Consider the following 27,079-nt stretch of genomic DNA (forward strand, 5'->3'; position numbering starts at 1 on the left):
AGTATTTAAGGTTGCTGGTCGAGCACTACACCTCACAATTCATCCTGTTATTTCTGTCAGCAGTCACATCATCAATAAAAGGCAGTAAGCCCGTTTAATTAGCTGCCAGAAACGCCCATGTCATAACAATACCTCCACTACGCTCGACACGATGTGGTATGCTTTGGATGAGGACGTTTTAAGTTCATTTTCTCCATGTGTCCAAAGAATGTGATTCCGGAACATTGCGGAATTCTTTTTCGACGTTATCTGGCAAACTATGGCTCGCTTCTATAAGTCTATATAAATGAATACATCCCTGCAAGGAAAAAGAAAAAAAAAATGATTTGGGGGAATGACTAAGTAGTTTTATTCAAGTATTGATATTTAATAAAATAGGGGAAGAGAATCAACCGCCCATACCTTGTTAGATCGTAAACAAGATGTCCGCTACTAAAAAAAAGGGAGGCCATTGCAGGGTGAGAAACCCAAGATGTTTGTGCTTACATGCGTGACTGTGTGAACATTTGCAACACCGGGGTAACCACGATGCCCCCCCCCCCCCCCCCCCCCCCATCTCACACCCATTATCCTTTTGTAATTACATTTTCTTTTTGAAAAAGGGGATCAGAGGGCACCATTGACTGCTTTTAATCCGCCACCAAATTTTAATTAACACGGACGTGACCCCCCCCTCGTCTCCGATACATCCCTGAGAACGTCGCGATCGCAATAACTCATAAATCACAGCCGTGGGTTTCATTCCCTCAGCTTTCCTCTGTGTGATGAATTTCCAGATGGGCTGTGGCTGTTAATGTCAGGGAAAATATGAGTGAGAGAGGGAAAGAGAAGAAATACAGAGTGAGAAAGAAGGCAGCTTGGGGGAGGGGTTGGGGTGGGGGGGGGGTCGAGGTGCGGACGGACAGAATTGCTATATTTGCGAGAAATATAAATGTGAGTTTATGTGCGCGCGGAAGAAAAATAGAGTTGGGATAGAGGAAAAATGGCAGCAGCTCTGGTATGCTGTCAACCTTTGAGAGATTTGTTACTGTGGAGAGGATTATGGAGGCTGTGAAATGGGGTTGTGTTAATATGCTGTGTGTTGAGCAGCATGATGTGGGCCAGCCAGATTCACGCTCCCTGAAAAATCAAAAGCCTGAATGACTGAACGGTGAAAATGATTTAGTGATGCTCTGGAGGATGGACTGTCTAGTCACCGCGTGTAGAAGTGGGCGCTTAAAGTGGCCCTTTTTTCAATTCATGCACTACTACAAAAAAGACCCTATAGTGAATTACTGGTACCTTTTTTTTTTATCAAGGTAGTCTTGGTTGTTTTGATTCAAAGTAGAACTTTAAAGCCAGCAGGCGTTGTGTTGGGTGTTTTTGTTATTGTTTTTTTGGTTATGTGTTAACGTTGGGGTTTCTTCTAATTTCTCTTTTGGGTTCTTGTTCTATGGTCCTGTTTTGTTTCCCTCGCGCATGTCTTCCTTAGTGTGATCTATTCCACCTGTCGTCTGTTTTCCTGCCACCCCTCCGTGTGTGTGTCGGTTGTTGACATTTTGTTTTTTGTGTCCTCACTGCAAATTCGTCACAAGCAACATGGAAATTGTTGAAGTACCTAACTGTCCTATTCATAGAAAAAACATGAAACAAGGCGGCTTCTTTTCAATTCCTGATTGTCTGCAAGAAAATGGAAACATAGTGAAGATCTAAAAAGGGTAAAAATACCGTAATCCCCTCCCCCCCAAAAAATCCCATTTTAAGAAAAAAAAAGGCCAAAAGTATAGATGTGTCCTATAAATGGTAACTTAAAGGGACAGTGTGTTAGATTTAGACCATTTTTCATTAAAAAGGAATCAATTAAATGATTGTAAATTTCAAAAACTTGCAAATGAATGTGTGCTTAATGACCACCAGTATGTTTTATATATAATCATAGTTCTACTCATCATTAAGTTATATTACATAGGGGGTGGCACCCTAACCCTTCTCCAGAGGCGGCCATGTTTGTTAGAGCGACGGACAATAGTAAAGGTAGCACCTGCAGCACCTCCTGCTGGCCGTAATGAAAAACTCTCTAAATCTTACGCACTATCCCTTTAAAGATTAGAATTGTTTTTTTTTTTTGTTTTTTGTTTTTTTTTTTTAGACCATTTGAGAAAGACTGATCCGTCAGTAACATAGGCTGGGTTTTGATGCACATTTTGATGAACATTTTATATATTGTCACCAGCTTATTAAATTACGAGTTTCAAGCGTATGCAGCAGAGTGTCTATTTATATATTGTAACAATCATAAACTTGGTGCAACACGGATGGCTCACAATTTTGGATATTTATGGCAAAAATGAACTCGAGCTGCATCGTGAGGAAAAAGAAAAACAACTGCTGTGACCACATTCAACATTACACAGGTGCAGCATTCACTGACAGCTCACAATGTGGGATTTCTGCAAAACACTTAATTAACCCGCAACAAATATTTAACTTACGGATATGAACACTAGACATTATGAAGAATTTATTCAGTTTTGCTATAGTTTTTGCATTATGGCCAAACACTACGTGTGAGGTGGTGGTGGGATGGGGGGGGGGGGGGGGGGGGGGGGGGTGTAGTATATAAAAATCAGATTTCACACAATAATGGGACCTTGTATATGTCAAGAAAAAAAATGCTGTCATCAATATATAAGCTCAACAGATTTAAAAAAACAAAATCATGTGCAGCACAATGAATTGCCCCTGTCCCACTTGTCCCCCATCCATGGCACTTTGCCCTCTGCAGATGTCGAGTGCAGCTCTTGGACAAGGACACTCCTACGCCCGCCAGAAAAGATGACAAGAAAAACATTCGAGCCAATAGGTTTCCTGCCTCAGAGATTAATGCCTTCATCATAAATCTGTGTTGCGCGCTTGATGAGTTAATTGCTCAAACTGCTATTTCATTGTCATATACAAAGCAAGTATTTGTGAGTCTTATTTTGCCGCTAATTGTTATCGACTCCATTTACAAGATGGATCAGGTGGTCATTCTAAACAAGTAAACAAGAAATGTTTGCCTAGAAAATATTGTATCGTAATACAATCCCAAAAAAATATTCCTCATCTAGGCTTTCTTTCAATGTTCCTAATGGTTTTGTGAATAGCAAAAGTTATCACCGATTTTTTTAGGTTTTTCGTGAAAAAAAACAGCAGAAATTGTGCCAGAAATGTTGCTATGCCAAATGTCAACACCATAATATGTCAGATCATGCTTACGTCACCAATGCACAGGAAGTAGGAGGTCGAAAAAAGCTACAAACCACTCACGCCATGCTACTTAGCTAGCAATAAGCTTCGACTAGGACACTAATATATATATATATATATATATATATATATATATATATATATATATATATATATATATATATATATATATATATATATATATATATATATATATATATATATGTGTGTGTGAACTAAACGGCAGTTAGTGTTTGTTTACCTTAAATGATAATGACTAGCGCACTGATGCTAATTGTGACTATTAACCAGTTAGCATACGCACATTTTGATGGGAGATAATGATTGATTACTTGACGGTTTGATGGAATAATCAATATGATGAGCAAAATTAAAATAGTAAAAACAGTGACAGCCTTCCTACTTTTTTTTTTAAGCATGGGTGACATTTTCCTGCTCCTCGAGTTATGATGGAACTGTTACTATTGTATTTTTATTTATTTTATCCAACAAATGCATAAGGCTAAAAAAAAAAAAAAAAAGAAATCAGTTTAACACGCTTCCCTTTGAAAGCTTACTTCAAAGACCACCCGATTAAACAGCATCGTGGCACAGCAGCACCACTCATTCAAACGGAGGCCTTATTTAGCTCAAAGTCACTTCTACAGTTAGACAGCTTGAACCAAAGGACTCATATTTCATTATTGTTATGCATATTTGGGCGTGGATTATCCCATTCATCTTACTTATTAATCAAATTAGTATTAAAAGATGTCAAATAAATTATTAGCCGTAATGAATCACTCGTGCGTTAGCTGTACAAGTCTTCCTGAAGGACGTAAACAATTGCCCGCGTACCACTGTAAGGCTATACGCCTTTTACTCGATTCATTATTCATACTTAGGCTGTTATCATTCTATTGTGTGCCGTGTAAAATGAGGTCATTAGTTCTGAATATGAGAATGTGAAAAATGGAAATATCGGTGGAAAAACGCCGTGGAATAACGCTACGTGGGATTTCCAAACAACCCGGACTATTAGCAGATAAAGAATGGTAATTTTCTCCGGGGGAAATTAGGATTTGCATAATTTGACGGTGACTGCATGAATGATGCATGGACGGATGATTGATTCATCGATACGTGCGTTCTAACCACGGCTCTTATCTCGGCTCTCCGAGGAGGGCGTTGGCGCATTACGCGGCCCGAGTTTGCGGTCTTCTATCAGCGTAGACCCCTGCAGGAGGCCATGTCAAAAAGTGCAGCGTGTCAGCCCCACACATTCGCACAAAACGCGGCCGCGGCGGAACGGCGCTGCTTTGAGGAAGCCCGGCCGGCACTAGTAACTGATTGACGATAGCCCTTTTATCTTGACAGCCTCCGTCTTGGAGCCAGACCAGGAAATATGATATGACAGCTCATGTTCCCCTTACTCCTTCAAAAAGAATGTCTATGCGCGTGCGCGTACCTTGTGTCAATACATTTTAGGAGCTTTATTCATTCCTTTGCGTGCTCGTCTTACCAGAAAACAAGCATGCAGTCAGTCAGCTTTTAAGTGACAGGTACAAAGTTGATGCCTGCGCTAGTACAGAAGCTGAGTTCACAGCAACACATTTCCCTCTGCATTCCCCTTGTGCTTGTAACTTTAGAAGACCTGCAGTGAACGCAGCCACAGAACAGATTGTGCTTGGCTTTTTTTCCCCCCCTCGTTTTATTATTCTTCAAGGGGATTCTGCGCCTACAACATCAGAGTGCTTTTTTTTTTTTTTTTTTGTATGGGGGTAAAATGATGTTTTGCTTTCATTGGACCAGCATCTGCAAAATTAGCCTCCAAGGCTGCTCTTATATTAGCATGTATTGAAGGGCTAAAGCTAACAATTGCCAGTATCTTTATAATGGTTAATTTTGTTGATTAAACAGGTTTAAAAAAAAATAGCTCAGAGTTTCCTGTGAAGAGTTTGCATATCTTCCCCATGCCTGTGTGGCTTTTCTCGGGGTATTCTGACTCTATCCCACGTATCAAAAATGTTACAAATTGTCCTTAGCTTGCTTGTGAGTTTGTTTATTCAGTTTGATGTGTCTTGCGATTGGCCGACAGTCAATTCAGGGTGTAAAATAACCACTACCGTTTTTGGTACTTTGATTAAACACAAAAATGATCCATCCAGTTCCATGGCGGATGACACATATTAGATATTTGCTATTGAGAATGCTGAACTTAATCATTTCTCATCTACATCTTTAAATAATTATCTGGTCATTTTAAGTTGCGTTTACATAAGCTCTAATTAATACCCTGCATATTAATAACCCTTCCATAAATTTTTATTTTATGGAGAACAGAGGTCAACCAAATTTGGAGGAAACGCTGTAATAACGCACAGCGAAATATAAATACAAAAATAAGAATAAATAATACAGCACATTGGTTAGCTGTCACAAAATAGCCACGCCGTCATGATGTTTAACTATTCAATTGTGACGGTGAACGTAAATATCAAATCTATTAAAAATATGAAATGGTTACCTTTGTGTGTGCAGCTCTCAAAGGGACTTTTCATTTCCTTTAAAAAGGTCAGGATATTCCACAACTAATTGCCTGATCGCTGCGAATAACTCCCACAAGCCTTGCAGTCCTACTATCCTTTAATCTAAAAATATATTTCTCCGAAAATATTGAAATGTACAGTATTGGAAGTGGTTTCAGATTTCATTCTCTTCCCAGCCGTTTTACTAAAAACACCAAGAGTAGACACCTGCTGTGTTTTCCTTCCGACGTATTCCATAAATAGTTTGAGCCCGAAGATCACACCTTCCGCAGTTTGTATGCATATCACTTGCGATAACTGCACACTGGAGGAGGAAAAGGCTTTTATTCCTAGAGGCAGTTTTCTGTCAATCCTCAGTTGATTCAGCTGACCCCAAGAAAACTTCCTCTTGGGCTGTGTCTCGTTTGCACGTGCGCAAACACTTCCTCGCTGCATCCTTCCTCCATTTAGGTTTTGCTTAAATTTAGGTCAGCGTTCTCTAAAACACTCCTGAAAGTTTGATAAGTGCGCTTTTTGTGGTTGGGGTGAATATTAAATGGGTAATTTGAGATTTCCACTACTCATAGGTTAGAGGCGAACTTTCTGGTTCTGTTATAATGATTTCTAAAATATCGAAAATTGGTGTCTAATATTCAAATTTCACATGCGAGATTCTGGAATTGAGGCATTCAATTGTCAATTAACCCTTTGCTAACTTATACTGTGTAAGAGTGGCATTAAATCTGTGTTATTTTTTCACTTCACCAATCGTGTCATTATTGATAAGCCGGAGTTCCGACAAAGGAAAAGACGGCTAAACTTGTCTCCTTCAGTCCTTGGATGTTGATGAAATAGCGAAGGTTGTCAATTGAGTAAAGAATGGATTAATATCCCAAGTAAGATGATCAGCAAATCATCTCCGAATACCTCAATTTCAAACATATTGGACTGGCCCGAAGATGACTACTCGTGGAAGAGTAAAGAGGATGTTTGCGCAAATGAGGAGCAGTAAGGGGAAAACGTCCGGGAGTAAAATGGGAGGGGCTATTTGGCGTGATTGTGATGATGACGTGTAGGGCTTTTCGAGAAATTAATATTCAGCTGTCAAAAAAAAACGGATTGAAACTTCAAATACTTTTACTGGTGCGACATTAGTTTCCGCGTCTATGTGCACGTGTACATTGCTTTGCACTTGTCTCGTTTCCACCCCACCCCTTCACCTCCATAACCGTAAGTGTATGTTATTCGATGTACAATGAAGAAATGCGTTTAAAAGTACCGTACTTTCATTATTTTAATAACAATTTGTGTCGTCATGTGGTACACTCATAAGTGCGATTTTGTAAAATTCACCCAAATGGAAGCAAAAACGGGGGGTTGACTCATAAGTGAGATCGACTTGTACTTGGAGACTTACGGTAATTAAAAACTGTCTGTCTTTGTCGCTCCCACATTAACGGCGTACAATATTCAATGTTGCGCTCTTAAAAAGTTATGATTTGCGCAGTTTGTTCGGGACAGTTAGACCAAGGAAATCAATGGTAAATTTTTCTGTCACCGATAGTGAAGAAATAAACAATCCCCTTCGCACCTACACGAGAATTTAACGCAGCCCCGACAGCCAGTCCGAGCCGCCTCATAAACAAATAGGAAGACATGGGACTGGGAAAGGGTTAAAAGTTAAGTAGGTACTCAACATTACGCATCAGTGATTTCTCCCGCACATGCGAATCTGCGAACCAGTTCCGTGCACCCGTGAGTATAACTCTACAAATAACATTAAAATTCATTCCGCCATTTTCAATGTCACCACATTATACATACTAGATTTGGAATAAGCAATGTAATCACACCGGGCTCCAGGCCGGAAAGCTTCACAGCAAGGTGAGGGGGCAGGCTAAATATTTGAACAAAGACGGATCAATGGAATTCAAGGGCCCTGGGAACAAGGATAAAATCTCTAGACAGAGCAAACATTCAAATGTGGATGAATAAAGAGTGCCCCGTTCTTCGGAAAAGCGACGCCGCCTGTCTCGAGGTAAGCGTCTGTTTGCAATTCGGATCCAGACGTCACGGCCGACTTCAGTCCTCATGCCCTATTTTCTTCTGTTCTGATTTATGCTTTCCTCGGCCAATCAACAAAACGGTGATTAGTCGGGGTTTGGGTGTGGGCCAGGATCCCGACAGGGACAGGAAATGACTTATTCACAGTATAATATGATTCAATATTTTTGGTTTAGTTCAATGACAAAATACCCAAAGAATAACGGATCTGTTTGAGAAAATAGCTTGGGAAACCATGGTCTATTTTGAGCAGAAATTCTCTGACGGATCTATGTGACCTCACCGTGACCTTTATACACACACGATTATATACGGGAACCCCCCCACATAGCACGCAAAATAGCACAGGAAGCGGAAGGTCAGTGCTAAAGGAATGCGGACCCAAGGGCCTAATTCGTTTCTATTTATGATAAACTTACACAATCAGACGCCTACTTGGTGAGAGGCCAAGTTAGTGGAGTGGAGAAACGAAGCGGGGCAAGGAACTTGTGTGCGAGGGAATAAAGCTGAGAAAAGGGATCGTATGTGTGTAATTAGAGGGTGCTAACAAAGGCTGCGGGTGTTATCCACTGAGGTTTTGCATACGGAATCTGTCCAAATCAATGTGATTATCCCTGAGCAATTGCTAATTACAATTGTTAATATGCAACGTAATCAGGCGCGCGAGCATTAAATGCCCCTCTCGCTTCCTCCGACTAGCCTAGCACGCACAAACAAAACAATGGGAGTATTACCCAAGCACAAATACCGGTATGTTTATTTTTAATCATTTGAGGTGAAATGATTTATATCAGAAGTACATAGTATCAGATGACTGTACTGTAGTACGGATACCACGGTTTCGAATTTAAAATGAGGAAGGAAGCTGGAATGTCTTTCAATTCAAATTACTCATTCAGAATCACCATAAAATGTCCCAGAATCAATTTTAGAAATAATTTCATATTATCTGAAAAGTCATCAAAGCCTCTTATTTTGATGTTTTCATTCTCAGCAGGGATTTTTACCAGCTAGCTTAGCGCTTCTTCGCTATTCTGTTTTATTAACATCATATCATCTCTCTAAAAATCATATTCATCACGATTAAGGACGCTAAGAAACCCCTAGTCAATCATAAGGCACGATAATAAGGCACGAGTCTCCATTGTTAGTTCTCCGCTAACAAAGTGTTGCATTCAAATGCAACCTGTCATTTCAAATTCACCGAAAAACAAGGTCAATCTTATGGATCAAATGTTAATAATCATTCATATCTAAACCATGTATGCTTTCCATTAATCAATTCTCTCAAGTATTCAGATCAAGCTCTCTCTTTTTTCTTCTGTTTTTCAACGTTTTGAGTTTCAATCTAGTTTCCAAGTCTAAGTCCACAGTTTAGTTTTCCAATATTCGTTTGCCAGTCTTATTTTTGAAACTGTGGTTGCAATCGATAATCAGCCAATCAAATCCTCTTATTTCTTTTAAAATAAGAATGCAGACTCCTTGACATGGCGGAAGCAGAAACTGATTTGCAGGATGTCCAAACCTATGTTTAAAATGACTTCCATTGCAGATCTAAATTTGAGTTTGATGCTATTTGATGCACATATTTATGCATATTTGATGCAGTCAGCCATCTTCTTGCTGTACACTGAATATTCAAAACACCGCTGCCCGCACTTACATTCCTTCAAATATTTTCCATCGCCAGATGATTTTGAAAAAACGTTTCCGTCCTTAATTCAAACAAGATTCACACGTATACATAATTCAGTTTCAAAGGCGAGCTCGGTGAGCAAAGTGAGTCTGTAATTCTCGGCCTTCTAATGAGAAACCAATAATGCATGCAAAAAGCTTTCTTTGCCATGCGCTCTCCTCTCCCGCGTCCCCAAAAAGCCCACACCAAGCAGGCTCTTCTAGAGAGCTCCACCTCATTTATCAATAGACCTACGCTCACAGTCTCCACTCGACCACTGATGCAGCAATAAATCTTTTTTTTTTTTTTTTTTTTTTAATAGAATGTCCATTCCCTATATTTCTCCATTAGATGCGTCTGTGGTAAGGGGAAGTGATGTTTGGGACTCTAGTGGTCAAGCATCTGACATGCGTTTAAATTGTGTCATAAAAATGTTCCATGTGGAGCCCAGCACAGCAACAATAAAGAACATCTGCCATAAATTCATCACCACAACACAAATCAGCAACAAAATGACCGTGAATTGATATTCGAGCAGATTCTCAAGGTACGACACTTTCCATTCCATTGTCTTCTTCTGCCGACTGGAAAAGAACGACAAGACAAAAAAAAAAAAAGGAACAACAGACTACTGTCAAAAGAGCCTCTAGAGACATCTCATCTGTTTCGCGCAATTCGGTGCAGCGGACCAACGTCGCCGAGCATCAGTCAGACCGTTGAATTTTCTCAGAGCTTTATCTCCCAGTGCGGGGATGAAAGTGGAAGTCCTTTAAAGGGTTGAGGTCATTTCCTCAGTCTCCAGGCCCTGGCGTGGAAAATAAAATGTCTCTATTTGATCGCTTCTGGTTTATTTCAAACATGCCGCCTTTTCGAGATGCTGCTTATGGCAAAAGCGTGATTGAGGCGTCTTACAATGGACTCCTTTTTCTCTCCCTTATTCAGCCTCTAAGCCCAATTCTCTGTTTTGTTTCTTCCAGAATGTGTGGAGCAGATACGGGGAAAACTGCAAGAACATATGTCCATTATGCTGAAAGGATATGAAATATGCCATTTTTCCTACGACTGCATCAATAATATCTTTAATATTATATGTTTAATCAAGGGTTCCGTGTGTCATTAGTGACGGACCGGAAGAATCCCAGATGCTTGGTAGGGTTACGCTCAGGCCACTCAACCATGCTTTGAGGTACATTGTGTTCCCACAAAGACGGAAGATTGTCCAAAACGTCTTTGGAAGATAACGTATTTCTCCGTGTACAAGACAACCTTGTGTAAGTCGACGACGCTTTTTACTTAATTTGGGTGAATTTAAAAAAATACAACAATCTGAATATAAGTCTACCCCTAACTTTAGTGGTTACACATCCCATAGCCCTCCAATTATAACACATGGTGTATGTTACTAAAATGATGAAATTACGGTACTTTTAAACATATTTCTTCATCGTATATCAAATAAAAACTTGCAATTATGGGGGGTGGTGGAAACGAGCGCGTAAACGAAAATGCTGAAACTATTGTTGCAACAATACAAAAATTGGAAGTATCATGGCTTTATTTTTTTCACACAGCTGAATATTAATTAAAGCCCTAAACATCACTTTCACTATCTGACACACCAAATAGCTCGGTCCTCTCCTTCTTGCTCGTCATATGCGGAAAGATGCTCTTTACTCTTCCGTGGGTAGTAATCTTAAGGCGCGTCCATTTTGTTTGAAATGTTTTGCAGAAGGTTTCTTTACCCAAGTGTGGACTGTGGCGAGATCAGAGCACAGATCAGTTGCTCTTTGCCGTGTTTCTTGAATAGACAAGTCAAGCCATCTTTTCCTTTTCATAATAGGTCAAAATCTGTCCATGCAGCCTTGTAGTTGCCAACAAAATCACAACAGGAACAACTTGCAGTATTGTAGTTTTCTATGGTTGTAGAACAAATCAAAATGTCAAAACCTTGGGTACTAGCTTATCCTCACAACTGACTTTGCGAAGTAGGCGGGGGACATCCTCAACTTTCTGCCAGCCAATCGCAGGGCATACAGTGACAACCAACCATTCACGCACCCTAAGGACAATTTCCAGTGTCCAATACACCTGAGAGCGTGGGAAGAACCCACGTAGGCTTGGGGGGAACATGCAGCCGCCACACTGCAAGTCCGGAGCCAGCTGGTATCAAACTCAGGTCCCTTAACTGTGAGGCGGACGTGCTAACCACTCACCGCCGCTTTGGGTGTGAGAATATAGGAAAATAGTTGACACAATAGACACTTCTATTCTTACCGCAGCTTCTCTGCCGTTGTTTCTTTTGAAACTCTGCTCCCAGGGTGAACATCTCGCTCGCCCGGCCTTCTTACCCCCACGCTAAATCACTTCTGAAATGTACCCTTGAAAGAGAACAAACAAATCTTTTGTGTTGCGTACGTGTCTGTGTGTGTAATGGCAAAGGTAGGGAGCGAGGTAGTGTGTCAGCGCTGTCAAAAGAAAGAAGGAGAGGTTCATGGAAACATGGGGTAATGGAGGAGGAGAGAGGCCAGAAGAGGTAGACAAGCTGTGATGTTAGCAGGGGGATTGATAGATCTGTTGCATGGCCACTACTCCTGCCAGAGCGCGGTACACCTCAGGCGGTGCGGGGGTATGATTAGTCTCTCTCGATGTGTGCATGTGTGTGCGCTCTTTGTGTTGGAGTGCGTGGGAGAAGTGTATTACATGGTCTTGATGTGCAGTTTTTGTGATGTGGTACTTCAAAGTGGGCTTTATATCTATCTTAAAACTCTGGTGCACGGTTAGGAAACGTATTGATAGAAACTGCCAGGTAAAATGTGTCTTTGTGCGTGAGGAGGTCAGCTAACTTAAGTTCATTTCTTCTTATATGTGTAAAAGTGTAAACGGTAGTAAAGATCCTTCTGACTGAAGATCTCGGTCACCAGGACGGATCTACATGGTGACCAGGGCCAACTCTTGTCACTCTGCGGCCACCATATTGGCCACCTGAGCTATTCTGATCCTAATTGAGGAGTTTATACGTTTGTTAAGTTTGATGTCAATTGAAAAAGTGAGGTTTGGCATCCACATACTTGACAATATTGAAGTATCATTCCATTTCTCCTGGACAATTCCACATCTACCAAGTGCTCAACTCTATGTCCCCACTCTGGCATTAAAACATCCACGCAAGAGTTTCAGCTATCATGAAAGGTCTGCAAGTCTTTGGTGGGAGCGGTGAAGCTGTTTGGCCTCGAGACAGTGTCACTGAGAAAAAGACAAGAGGCAGAGCTGGAGGTAGCCGAGATGAGGCTGCCGAGGTTCTCTTTGGGAGTGACTGGGATAGATAGGGTCCGGAATGAATACATCAGGGAGACAGTACATGTTAAGAGGTTTTGGAGATAAAGTCAGAGAGGCCAGACCGAGATGGTTCGGGCATGTCTGGGGGAGATAGTGAAAATAGAGGTAGAAGGATGCTGAGTTTTAAACTGCCAGGCAGGAAGCCTAAAGGAAGACCAAAGAAGTGGTTTATAGATGTAGCGAAAGAAGACATGAAGGTAGTTATGTTGGTAAGCTTGAGTTATAATGGTAGCTGAAATACTACGCTTGTCGAATATTAACCTTTGGATTGTAGTACCAGATACAATGGGACCCCGTGTTATGACAAAAATCCGTTACGCGGTTGGGCTCATAAGGCGAATTCTCTGTGTGAAGTAAAATGCGATATAAATACGGGTTTGTAACCACTTACAATCAAACAAAGCTTTACAGTTCCGCCATTTTAAACAAGTGAGACCGACCAATAGCAGACCAGCAATGTAGTCACGCGTTGCATAGAAGCAGTTAGACAGCAATAGTAAAAAAGTGCAATTACTTAAAAACTCCAACAGATGGGGGCAAAAAAACACAAATACAGCCAAGCCCCTAGGGTCATGACAGTTGTTATGGTCACATAACTGGGAAAATGTCATTAAGAGGGGATGAAAAAACTCAGTATTCCACGTCGCAACATGAAAATAACGTAAATCAGGGACGTTGTAACAGGGGGGGGCATTGTGTGTCAAAAATGAGTCAATAAACTGGCTACTCTGTTCTTCTGACAAAAAAGTGAAGATAGTAACAACTGTCAGTAACGTCCACTCTGCCGCCCATATGAAGTGGTTATTCTGCTAAGACTCATGTTTGAGTGACAACACGCAGCAGTTCCGCTCCATCACACTTGCGAGTGAGCTCACGTCACCTGAAAAAGCAAGGAATGATTTTTGTGAAATCATTCCATTCAGTACGTTTTCTCAAAAAGTGTTCTCCATCCGAACAAAACATTTGCAAAGGACACGACACGCAACAACATGATTCATAATGTCATTTTCGCGCACCGCTCATCCTCTTTGCTCTGTGAGGGAAAACGGCAGAGCATTGAGGAAATGTACTTGTAACCGCCTCAGTCGTTCAAGATGACTGTCAAGGGCCATGAAATATCTGACACATCATAAATTCATCCAATGGTCTTCCCAGCAGTCAGGAGGGCCAATTGCTTCACGTTCCCCTCGTACCCTAGACAGACACTAACAATTCTCAACCAGATCTGCAACAAGCCCTAACAAGTGAACCAGACAACTCAGAAAGGAAGGGCTCTTTGAAAGGGATTTTTCTGTGATTTGACCCAAATCTGTCTCTAAGGTATGGACATCAAACATCTACTCGATGCGAACAGAGGTGTGTGTGTGTCTGAGTGTGTGTGAGGCTGTTGACGGACAGCTGCATGGACAAAACAGAAGAAAAACAATGATGTTCTTGTGATTTGTTTGTATTCGTCCACAAAACGAGATTTATGGTGTTTTTGGTTTGACAGGTGTGACTGCAGCTTCGTGACTTTGTGCCTTTTATTCATATTTTCATGCAATTTTCTGCAGAGCCTTTTGCAAATATACGTACTGTTTATTAGCTGATTTTTAACTGCCATCACATAGTGCAGTGATGACTGATTCGGGGCATGTTATTATATCAAGTGAAAAGTTCAAACTATTTGTGTGCTATTCTCTTACGGCTGATTTAAACGCAGCATTTTTGATGGGTGGGTGGAGAAGCGTTTTGTTTAGGAGAGCGCCGATTGAATTTGGATTCTCGGTGAGAGAGCGCTAACGCTGTGTAGTTTTATCCGCTATACTTTATGGTGGCTTTTATCAACCAGCAGTGTTGACATTTGTTCTTTACCTGAATAGCCTATCCATTATACGATATATCAACTGGCTTCGGGCGAAAGGCATAAAGAGACGGACGGGTTAACAATGCCTTCACGCCGTACTTGAGTGGGAACTGAAACAATGTTGACAGTACCGAGGTCAGGTAGGTGAACTGCTACTCCGTCAGTGACAACTTAGCCCTCGTGCATACAAGTTACCAATGTGGGACCTTTTCCACGATTTCTTCCACGTCTTCCTTCGATTAATTAATCAATTCATTCATTCATTGAGAGTTTATATAAAATCAAGGTTTACAGTTAGGCTGCTGTCTGATCTGTGTGACGAATTATCAGCCACACGCTGTAATGTAGATAGCAGAGTTTATAGTTGAGATAATAACACAACAGCTAAAATATACTCGTGTATACAGTAAAATGTTGTTCCTCCAGATACTCACAAACACGGAAAAGTGACTTTTTAAAAGTCATTACCCAGGTCAGAGCTAAAGAAAAGTTTTGCTCTCAGTTTTCCAAAAGTGTTTACGTGTGGACAAAAGGTCAAAACACACATTGGATACATTTTTTAAAATACTGGAGACATGGCTTCATAGCCCTGCAGTAGGCAATATTTGCATACTCTATCTGGGAATTCCTGTGCTGTAACACCCAGGTGTATAATCCAAAAATCATTTCATTTCTTCCATATTATTTCTCAGCATTTAAAAGCAATTTCCGTGTATTGCAATTCTAAGTTCTCTTTCTATTCAGCTCATTTCTCCTAAGCTCCTCTTTCAGATGCAAAAGAACTTTTTTTTTTCCCCCTTCCAAGGTTACACAGCTCTCTAACTGTCTCCTTTTAGATATCTCACCTCTATCCAGCACCGCTCTCAGTAGACGCAATCCATCCTTTCCGCTCATAAAATATGCGTGCTTATATTTTCGCTTCCTGTCAACTCAGCAGCGCTGCATTCTGGGATGTTACCTCACTGGAAACCACAGTGTGAAGTGGAGAGGACTAAAACTTAGGTAACATGTGATCAAGCCAAGCTATTTGTTCATCATTGAAATAAGTTTCACCTCTCCTTTTAAGATTTTCTATGTTGAGAAGAGTAAATCTCGTTATTGCAAGTTTTGGGTTGCATCCCCCGCGATATCACAAAAAAATGCTAAGTGAAAGTAGCATAAACATGTTAGCCGCTTTACCCGCCGTAGATAGCTGCAGTAGCAAAATTACAGTGGAACTGAAACCGACAAACCAGGAAGTGGACAATGTGATTGGCTTACGTATGGTACACAATGAGAGGAAGCTCCCGCTGCACGCTGCAGTTGCCCGTTCGGGCAGATGACAGGGAAAGAAAAAAAATGAACAGTTTTGATAGATTTGGACGCTTTTAAATAACCATCGCTTTCAAAACTGCTATATATTACAAATACGGTTATCGGCCCATGCGGAGAATTATTTTCTCCGATGCATTTGTTTCCATTTTTCGTCTACTAAAAGGCACGTGCTCTTTTCAACTGCATTTTGACCCTGAAGCGTACATTGTAAGATAAACTCAAGTGTGGGTTAAGAAGCCAAATTCACTTTGGAAGACCACCCTTTTGAGACGCACATAAAGCAATTATAGAATGATTGAACGTCAGTCGCTCTTAAACAGTGCAGCTTGATACCTCAGGGCAAGTAGCCAAGCAGCACACTCACCCCAATCATTCTAGTCTTTGTCACTTTTTTCCCACTCCTTAAGACCAACCAGACTTGCTAGCAGCAAAACATAAAAGAATAAAAAGCAAATGTGTCCTATTTACAGAAACAAGGTTGTTGTGGATGAAAATAACCCGTAAAATGTGAGAGTGACGCTAACAACAAGATCAATTCTTTTGTCTCGTTACAGTGGACCCCCGGGTTACAGTGTCCCTAGCTTACGTTTTTTTCGTCTTGCGATGTGGAATACTGAGTTTTTATTTTCCCCGTTTTGGGACAAAAAAGAAACTGTCATGACCCTAGGGGCTTGGCTGTGTTTGTGTTGTTTTGTCTCCATCTACAGGCGTTTTGAGGTAATTGCACTTATTTTCAGTCGCTGTCACATGACGGAGATGGTGGTCTGCTATTGGTCGGCCTCGCTAGTTTCAAAATGGCGGAAGGATGAAGCTTTGTTCTATCGTGAGTGGTTACAAAAACATATTTATAGTGCATTTTACTGCTTAATTCAAAGTTGACTGGGTTAGCCATGGCTCCCATGAATGTTAAAGAGAGAAGAAGATGATTTATATGGAAACGATGCTGGAGATAATCAAGAAATACGAAGCTAGCCTAGCCTAGGCTACCCTTACTAGGGAATGTGGGCCTAACAAACCGCCACTCAAAGGTAAATAAATCCTTTATATATTATTTATTTATGATGTTTTCTGATTGTATACATATATATTATATATATATGTAGCACTTGCTATACTATTTGGGTTCTAATTTTTAACATATATGTATAAAAAATGTTTTTACCTGGGGTTCTAAACGCATTAGCTATTTAACGCAGGTTTGGATTGCCCGCCTTAAGAGCCAAACCGCAGAACGGATTAATCTCGTAACACAGGGGCCTACTGCATTTGGTTCTCACAAGCATGTTCAAACATACAACCTTTTCCGAAACACTACCTAATCTTAAAGCTAATCCAACCGACGGTGACCAACATTAACACGGTGATATTGTGCGTATTTTGATCAAAAACATAAGCACAATTTACCAGAAAAAAATACAACAGAAAGGAATCTGTAGACCACCATGAGTGTGACAATTACAGTAATTAAATTTCATCCACTACTAGTGGGTTTGTTTTCTCATTAATTGGTCTTGTACTCAAGTATGTTCAAGCATGTCTGTGTGTTCAGTGTCTGGTCTAGGAAACAATTAGCAACGAGACGCTAATATCAGGACTATGTGTGCACACCATTAAATGTGCAAACACAGACGAAGACTGCCAGCTAAATCATATGCCAGAATAAGATGTTCAAAGAGAAGATGTACATTCATCTGCATTACAGCAAAGTATTGCGCAATAGTTGCTCCTCATATTTCATGGTTATATGCGCAAAGCTAAATGACCTACCTTTGCACTGGTTTGTGTTCTTATCCAGAATGGCCTTTGTTGACACGATCTTCCCATACCTGCAAAGACAGAACAATTGAGTCAATTCAGTGTCCCCCAAAAATAAAAAAACACACTGCCCGTCCATGTTTGATATCGAAGAAAGCTACAGAGAATCTGGACTTCACTCAAGTCAGACATCTTCCACTTGCTTGCCAAAAATTTGGGGACGGTTGGTATCCAAGCAACTTCCATTAAAAAAAACGACGTGTTGATAAGCTTGTTTGTAGCTACGGAATAAAGATCAATCGGTGTTATCTACAGCCTCAAAGCGGATGCTGCTAATTGAAGAAGCTGCTTACTGCATGTGTTTGAACAAAACGCCGCCGTACTTACTACCATTCTGTTTACAGTTATTTATTTAGTGCTAGGAATAGAAGAGTGGCACGACAGTTAAAGGCCACTGAGAGAGGCTACTTGAGGTTAATAAGCTCAAGTATGGATGACTTCAATTGCGCACGCTGCTCAATGACATTTGTGAGAGTCACTGAACATTTTCCCAAAGGTCTTCTACCATACAGGTCATGTTGAAGTTAAGTGCTTATATTAGCACGTGGCATTCTGATCATAACATATTTTCAATTCTGGAAGATCGCGGTCATTTATTTCTTGATTTTTGATATTTCACGTGTCTCTTTTCAGAGAGCAATAGGACTCCTCGAGGAGCCTGCAGCTGCAATGGAAAAACGCCATGATTGGTCTTTAATACGCAGCGTTTTTATTTGCTCTTGCCTCACTTAGGTTGGCCACCCTTGCAAAAGTATGCGTAGCAATTAGGAGACTCTGATTCTGAGATGTCAGAAACTCGTTGTTCCATTCATGCTCGAAATGTATCCAAGCTTTGCCAAGGCGCACGTTTAGTTTTTCCAGGCAGTCGAAGTTTAATGCGAATCCAAGGTAAATGAATGACAATTATTCCCATGTAATTTATGTGGGATAAATAGACGTTGGCTGCACAACCAACACAGTTGTTTGGGGTGAATTTAATAAATACATATTTCCATATTAATTGTTTTAAGGAGATATATTATGGTTTTTGGGGGGGATTTTTTAGACTTTTTTTCCATAAAAAACATGCAGGTAGTATATGTCACCTAAATTAGACTTTTTTTCAGGAGGAGATCCTATCATGATAACCGCCATGATGATCAAGGTGGAGATTGGAACCAATGTAAATAAATAAATATAAATATATAATCGATTTGGTCAAAAAAAATTAATAAAATGAACTCAAATTTAAAATATAACATGGGCTCTTTAATCTCCAGTTGTCATTTTGTCTTGCAAAGCAGACTGGAGTCATTATTCGCACAGCGATAGATTGAAGCAGAAATCATTGTTAATCTTAATCATTTTGCATCGAAAATCGATTCCGAATTGAAACATAGACTCAATAAAAATCAAATTAAATCGTATCCGTCAAAGATTCTCACCCCTATTGAAAAGTATAAATAAAATAAGCTTTTATATCGCTAAACATTTAAACTACTGTATTAAATGACACGTTTGTTTTACTTTTCCATCAGCTTTTTCACGCAAGAGCTACTAAATCAGAAAAGCGATACTACTTATCGGCTCAAATGGAACGGTATTGTCGCGACCCTGATAAGTGATTCAAGCATTTCTCTTTTGGTGTCTCAGTAAAATGGCGGGCGCATCCGACATGGTATTATACTGTCGAGAGAAGTAAACAATAGCGACAAGGAGGCGACAAAGAGGAAAAGTCAGGAATTTTTATCCAACCAGAAATACCGTGGATATTTTTCCCTGACGAGACTCAAGGGCCTCTCCCCTGGGGGCCCCGTCTAGGGATCCCAAATACCGCATTTGGAAGGACCGCGAGTACAGGCGGATTCCGGGAATTTGATAGATTAATGTAAACTAGTCTCCCAATTTTTGTCCACATACTGCAAGAGGTCCTCATGACGTGATTGTGTAAACACATCTCTACCCCCGAAATGTGATAAATACACAATCCCATGCGTGCAAGCACTCGGGCGCGCACACACACACACACACACACACACACACACACACACACACACACATTCTGTGGGGAATGAGCAGTGGTGCATCCCGGCCCATATTTCACCAGTGGGGGATAATTGTGCCATTTCTCATCGAGTGGCGGGGACTCTATTTACTGCATGCTGCGGTGGGGTGGGTGGTGTCTCTGAACTGATGAGCTCCGAGAGAGAAAACTACCACTTCCTCCAAATTCAGATACTGCTTAAGTACACGCACACACACATACACACAATCAGTGGATTGTTACTCTTCAGTAGATAAACAGGCCATATTGGTAATAGGCAGCTGTATTCTCCGCAGCAACACAACAGGAAATAGGGGTGTTACATGTTCCCTCGCTCAGACACCTGCTTTGCTGCGACGCTAATATTAGACCCCAATTACTAGTGTTACAGTGGAGCATGTAAATTACTCATTTACAGGTATAGAAATTGATATCTCTAATATCTCTAATATCTCTCTTTGTTAGATAGGACAAACATTTGGTTTGTCAGATAGATGTTGCAGTAAGACATGAAAAGGTAAAAGAATTATCTGGTAAGTTAGCAATGGAATAAACTAGGGAGTTTATTCTGCATTTACTGGATATCAGCATTTGTTTTGTTTTTTAAATACTGTATGAGGGATTAACAGTTTAAATCTCTAATTTATTCAGTTATTTTGTTTATTCAAGAGATTCTACTGGTCATGGCGTAACCGTAACGTTCTGCCCTGCAATTTGCTTGCAACCATTTCAGGGTGTTCCCTGCCTACTGCCTCAAGTTAGCAGGATAGGCAACAGCAAGCCTGTGACTCTTGTGAGCATACGTGTCTCTTGAAGATGGATGGAAGAAAGCTATTTACTTGTGAAAGTATTGATTCAATTTTTTAAGCATGCTGGGATTCCCCTTCAGTTTTGAGTAGAATTTCACATCAGACAGACAGTGATATAAATGATATAAATTTACAAAATTACAGACAAATTCCATGTCTTAAATTTTTTTGTTAGGGCCGCTATGCACCAAGCTGATGTCGGTGGTCGGAACTCGTCGTGCAGCATCAGGAAAGGATCGTTGGAAAAACCACCACTTTGAGTGGCTGTTTAGCTAACGAATTAGCATCCGAGACTAGACAAGAACCAGAAGTGAGCAAAAAAAGCCGGGGACAAAGTTGAAACCTTTATAATGTTCCCCTTTATCAAGAACAGCATAATTTGCCTCATTTTTTTTCGACATCCCAACTTTGTTGTTCAACAAAATGGCTACCAGGACAATAAAGCACAAGGAGATCCAGTGTAAGTGAAAATGAAAGAATTCTGTTTGTTTATGTAGAAATTAAGCTACGGATGTGACATCGGGTGCCTCACAATGCATTGCAAAAAATGCACATCACACGGTAGAAACGGTGAGTATCGCCACCTATGGCACGGAGGAGTACTACATTAAACACCTGCGCAGAAGGTACGTAGAAAATGGCGTCGCTGCAGTGTGTTCATAGTGAATTTTCTGAGACCGACAGCTCTTCATTAGGTTAGTGTGCAACGGACCCGAAATCCAGAGGCAGCCCAGAAGAATATTAAAATTCCTGAATGATCAAACATGTTTAAAATGCAGAATATTTTTCAACAATATTTACGAAGCAACACAGCCGCTTCTTTGCATCATTTTTAATCTGAATATATCCATCAAACAAATGTCATTTTCAATCGGTTTTGGCCAGGATATGAAGAATTCCGGGCACAACTATATGTCTCAGTATGGGGATTCGGTCGTCACACATTTGGGGGAAGTATTACACAGTATTTCAAATGCCAACTCATTCCTCCTTGCCTCGCTGAATTTTAAGAGATGGCCCATCAATTTGGTCCAAATAGCCCTGACAAGAGTGCAGCTACGAGATGAAAAGGCGAGTGGAAGTCAGCAGCAGCCTCCTGCCCATAAAGGAGACATACAGGTAAGAGCGTGATATGCATGGATGTGGTGGTGTGCGGCTGCGGACAACCCTGCCGGCGACTCGGTGGCCCCGATGGCAGGCGGGCCTGAGGGAAGCTTTGATGTGACAGAAGCGGTCCCTGTGAAGCGCAGGTTTAACACTGTGATGCTGAGGCCGGGATGCGGGGCCTGTCTCGGCTAATCCTATTTCAATCACTCTCGCGGCCTCTTATCTCTGACTCCGCTAGCCCTCGGCCCTCCCCCTCCTCATCCATCTTCTCCTATCTCCAACGTCTACTCCTCTACCCTGGCTTTCTTATTATCTCAGTGACATCGAGCGTTGCTTCTTCCTGTTCCGTATCCTTCATTTTTCTTTTGTCCGGGGGCAATCCCGTACTCATCCTAATGACGCAATTATGGATCAAGCTCAAGATGCCAGCGTTTGGATGATGTGAAACATTATTTGACAGCTGTCTGAATGTTTCAAAATAGTTCAGCGGGAGTTCAGTGTGTTATGCGGAGGCCAGCCGGGATGCCACACACCGTTGCTAAATGGAGAAGAAATGGTACAATCCTATTCCGTTTCCAGCATCAGGGTGAAAATAGTGGCTTTTTTTTTTTGCTGTCCGTGGGTAGAGAGAGAGTTGGCTAGAATCCCAACTTGTTACGAGGGCGTCGCTGCGTGCGTAAAAGTCCAAATTAGGACGGCTGGTAAGAGTGGAGTACTAGGATCTTCTCTATGTGGACGCACCGCCAAAACCCCAAATGGAAAATTCCTGAGCTAAGCTAGCCACCTAGCTAGTTTTCTATTTGTCCATCCATCCATCCAATCTCACAATTATAATCATACATTTCATTTTACATGCTATATCATGCTGTTTTAAGGGTAATGCACTGAGATATAGAAATAATAGGTTTCAGGTCAATGGACCCCGATCACTGGTTAGCGGACCGGTACTGGCCCATTTGGGACCCGGCCGACCAATGCAGGAAAAAAAATTAAAAACGCCTCACCAACACGCTTGAATTGTATAATACGATCAAGGATTGTGATATGTGATCAGCTGCAAGCTGTGAGCAGATTTACTCAATCAGAGACGGCGGAAATGTGCGTGACTGCAGGCAATTAGAGTCCAGCTTTCCCATCTAACTTTGGTTTGCAAGTTGAAGTAAACAGAATCTGCCTGTGAAGGAAAGAATAAGCGGTAAACAGAAAGTAACAAGAAACTAAACTGTACATGGTGGTGGCCAGCCAGACTGAGACAAAACCCGTAGAGGACCACCGATTCAGATAGTATTTTTCGGCTGAAATGAGTCACAAAGTAAGCGAGTATCTCGGGTCCCCCCCCCCCAAAAAAAAATTGTCAAAGCATTTTTTTCTTGACCTAGATACCCGCTTATCAGTGTACACGTCAGAAAACACGCAGCATTATTAGTGCTGCGCATGACAGTAAAATCCTTCAGAAACTTGGTGACAATGACCAATGATCAATTTCAAATAAACCATAGTTTGCCTAATAATATATGAGCAAAAATGAGTGTTCAAATCACCCTCCTTGCTTTTTTTGGATCTTACAAGCAGTTCCTTAATAATATGACTAGCCCTGATATGGTATCATTAGTGCCAGCAGAGTTGACTCAACATGCTGCCTCTGTGAAAATAATTAGATGGCAATTGCTGTTTTTTTTAAAATCAGCGCATGCATGGATTTTTGTCTGAAAAATAGCTTACCAGTAATGGGACAGACACTGTGACTTGCTGTGTAGATCTAATGCCGTGTAGATTTAAAAATCAGGAAGAATGTAAACATACCTTTTTATTCATTTGTAATAAACATGCTACACTGTTTTTAACATGCTGAATATCCAATATTTTGTATAAAATTATAATAGATTGTGTTCATTAAAAGAAAAAATAGTAATTTTAATACTGTGACACGGAGATATTTTTGCTCATGTTTATCACACCAGCAGAATCCAATACTGCGCTGATAATGGTGCTTGATTATTATTGTTCGTATAGACAATAACTACTGCAATCCTTCATCAGTGCATTTTCTATCCAGCATGCAAAATAATAAACTACAGCCGAAATATAAAATTTCAGCAAAGCTACTATTTTGGTATGCGTAGAGATATAACCTTGAATCATCCCTTGACGAACTAACCAAAATATAACTGTTGATTTACATGTATTAGAGTTGATTAATACAATACAATACAATACAATACAATACAATACAATACAATATAATCAAAAACATCTTTCCACGTTCTTGTTTTCTATTATTATTGTATTTAAACATGACTATAATAACGAGAAAAAGCTACAAGAGGAGTCATGCAAAGTAAAGTTTCAAGTGCAAACAGAGAGGCAGCTGGACACAATGGCACAAAGACAAATAAGTTGAGATGTCGGACACCTGGCAGAAGGCTGAGCAGCTGTTGGCTCCACCAGCACGGAGCTGACGTCATGAGGACACCACTGAGAACTTCACATAGCCTTGAAGCTGTTATTCATCCCCAAGCATAACCCAGCATCAGATCTTTTTATCATGTTGTCGTTTTTTTGTTGTTATTATTTTTAGGTTGTGGAATAAAATTATCCAACGTACCACGACAATGGGCCACCGTTGAAGGAAACTCATGGTCTTGAATCTTAACTGAAGGTGTCTTTGTATTTTATTTTTTAAACATATACATTGACGACTTATATTGAACTTTTTTCATGAACTGCTATACAGTTTTTGAAGTTTCATTGTTTCTCATTTCTGTGTATACAAAGAAATGCTCCACGATCAATCACTCATTTAAGTCGTACGTTTTTTGCGCGCAACAAAACATCACCAGGTGCTATGAATGATATGCTAGATGGAAGCCATTAAGCTCAACGTGCATTCAAAGTGTTTGAGTTCTGCACCAAAACTTTAACTAATCAAAGCATGTGTAAGCCATGGATAAAGTTACGGTGGATAGATTTCAAATATCAGCCCAAAGCCAAATCCATTTTTCTGCTCACCCGCAGTCTACAATCGACTTTTGGAAAGAAGGCTCAGCGTTTGCGATTTGGTCTGTCCAATAAAATGTTGGTGCAGATAAATGGAGAGATAAACATCATAAAGGAGAGAAAATAGATGATGGAAGGTGAGGGAGAAGGTGGGAAGGAAAATAAGTGAGGATGGAAGTGACAAAGAGTGCTATGTTGTGAGAGAGTGAAAACAGAAAGGGAGGTTGTGAGGGAAAAAAAAACAAACACATTTTACACATAAAAATGGTCTCGCTTCCAAAGACAGCAGATGCTTCTGCTCAGCATGTGGCAATCAGCGCATTCCTGTCGCTATCTCTTGTATGTTTACACAAAAACATCCCAGTAAAACTAAATTTACTAGTTACCCGCAGCAAAAAAAAAGTATATATAAATACATATACATATATGGTACCCATGAACATATGCATGGTAATTATTTAGTACGCCAAGCTGCAACATTTTAGAATTTGCAGCATGGTTGCATTTGGAACTTTAACATGATTGTATAATTAGCATTAAATTTCAACTCCCTGGTGTTTTGTTGTTCAACGCTTTCTCCTTTGATTTCACAAAAAAATCATCGAAAAAGTCCCACCATGTATGCAGGAGTGTTTAGATGTCTGTTCCTTCTGTTATTAAATCTAAATCAAGCAACAATTATATACAATACTCAAGGTCATATTTGACTATTTTGAAGCGCGATTGACTCGTGAGCCAAGTGTGTGTGTAGCATGAGTGTGTGTGGTCCGGTCCGAGTCTTTGAATCTTCTCCAGAACACCTTAGCACACACATCTTTCCTCAGATGGTTTGTTTTCAAACAGAACCCGCACGGGGCATCTCTGATTACCAGGCAGCAAGTGTCAACAGTAGACCTCGGAGAGTCATTCGAAATAATCCAACGCCGTTGAGCATGCAGCTTTCAGCTCCCTAAAGCAGGTGGTCCCAGGGTCACCTCTTACTTTCCTACTTAGCATACCTTATGCATTTGTCGTCCAAGCGTCATCGCGCCAACGCACGCGGGAGAGGTTATCTGGGCAATTGATGGTGATAAGCCCTTACTTTGGTTCGGCTGCTCCGTTTGATCGGGCGCTGCCGGGGCGCGGGGAGCCATTGTGATCAAAAGTACAGCCCTGAGTCGCAAATTAGGCGAGGAGAAGCAGATGGATAGGTGGGAGGAGCCAAATGAGAAGTAATGAGCACGTTTGGGGGGGAAAAGAATGTCAAATGCGCCCCGTCTGTGTTAATCCAGATGAGAGCGAACCAAATCCCTCACTTTCTAAGGTTGGACCGTTAAGTCCAAAAAATGTGATGAGAACCATGTTGAGATTCCACAAGCGAGACTGCGAGTCCCTTTAATCATCGGAGGGTTTAATGGCTTGTAAAGTCTGCTTTACCCTGCAGAGTTTTGGGGTCTGCAGGCCGACTTGTACATTTTGGCATCAAAAATCATTGGTTTGGATGGAACTAATGTTGAGCTTTGGTTTGGCTCCGTGCCCCAACCTGGCTGCTTGCGGCCAAGAGATTTTTTTTCTCACAGGAGCGGTTGTTCTGTTCATCCGCGTTCAATCACAGCCAGGCAACTAAGAGGCCTCTTGCTATTTGGCCGTACACCCAACAAAGCCGCTTTCCATTCCTTTGGCTTGTCCGCGCACCGATATTTCAGGCCGATGGCTGTGAAGAATTAAAAACCGATCCGGTTGAATAGAACAATGAATAAGCATGCGCCCGATCCATTTCATTACTCGTCCGACCACGATTGGTTAATCGTTCCAAATATTATGAGAAGGCTGTGGATGTAGTTCACACTAAATTCAGTGTGAATATCACATTAACTTAAGACGAATCTTTAGAACTGAGATTTATATTTTTTATGAAGTTTGCATGTTCTCCCCGTGCCCGCCTAGGTTTCCTCCAGTGCTTGGTAGGTATATGTTTGTCGTCAAAATGGCCGTTTGACAAAATGTCTGCCCACAGTTAACAGCCAATTACAGTGATCATTTGTCATCAATGTCCAATGGCATTTTGCGTAGCGATATCAATGGTTCATTCGTTCAAATCATATAACAACAAGGTGTTCATTCATTACAAATCAAAAGCCGTATTTTACTTTGTCTGTACCTATTTGTGTTATGATGCTGTGAGCAAAATCTGAACAGTATATCTGTGCATATAAATTCATATGATAAAAATGGCGCTCCAGTCATGCTGCTTCCCTTCTTTTAGATTCTTTAGTTTTTCTGTTCATATCAGTTGCTTTTTGGTATCAGGTACTTTTTGCATCGCATCAAGGAGTGGTCATGACCATTTGGGTCCAATTTCAATTACAATTCCTGCCC

The 27,079-nt window shown here is 40.8% G+C and overlaps 1 protein-coding gene across 1 annotated transcript in view; it reads right to left on the bottom strand.

The window, feature by feature from the left end:
• The window catches only part of rbms3 (RNA binding motif, single stranded interacting protein), a 190,716-nt gene that overhangs the window by 121,169 nt on the left and 42,468 nt on the right, over positions 1-27,079 (bottom strand). Inside the window, exon 3 of the mRNA XM_088404487.1 lies at positions 17,738-17,796. Coding sequence (XP_088260613.1) covers positions 17,738-17,796 — 59 coding nt within the window. The remainder of the gene's footprint in view (positions 1-17,737; positions 17,797-27,079) is intronic.

Source organism: Hippichthys cyanospilos, chromosome 21, assembly GCF_059441005.1.
Source record: "Hippichthys cyanospilos isolate Australia breed blue-spotted pipefish chromosome 21, RoL_Hcya_1.0, whole genome shotgun sequence".
Taxonomy (NCBI): Eukaryota; Metazoa; Chordata; class Actinopteri; order Syngnathiformes; family Syngnathidae; genus Hippichthys; species Hippichthys cyanospilos.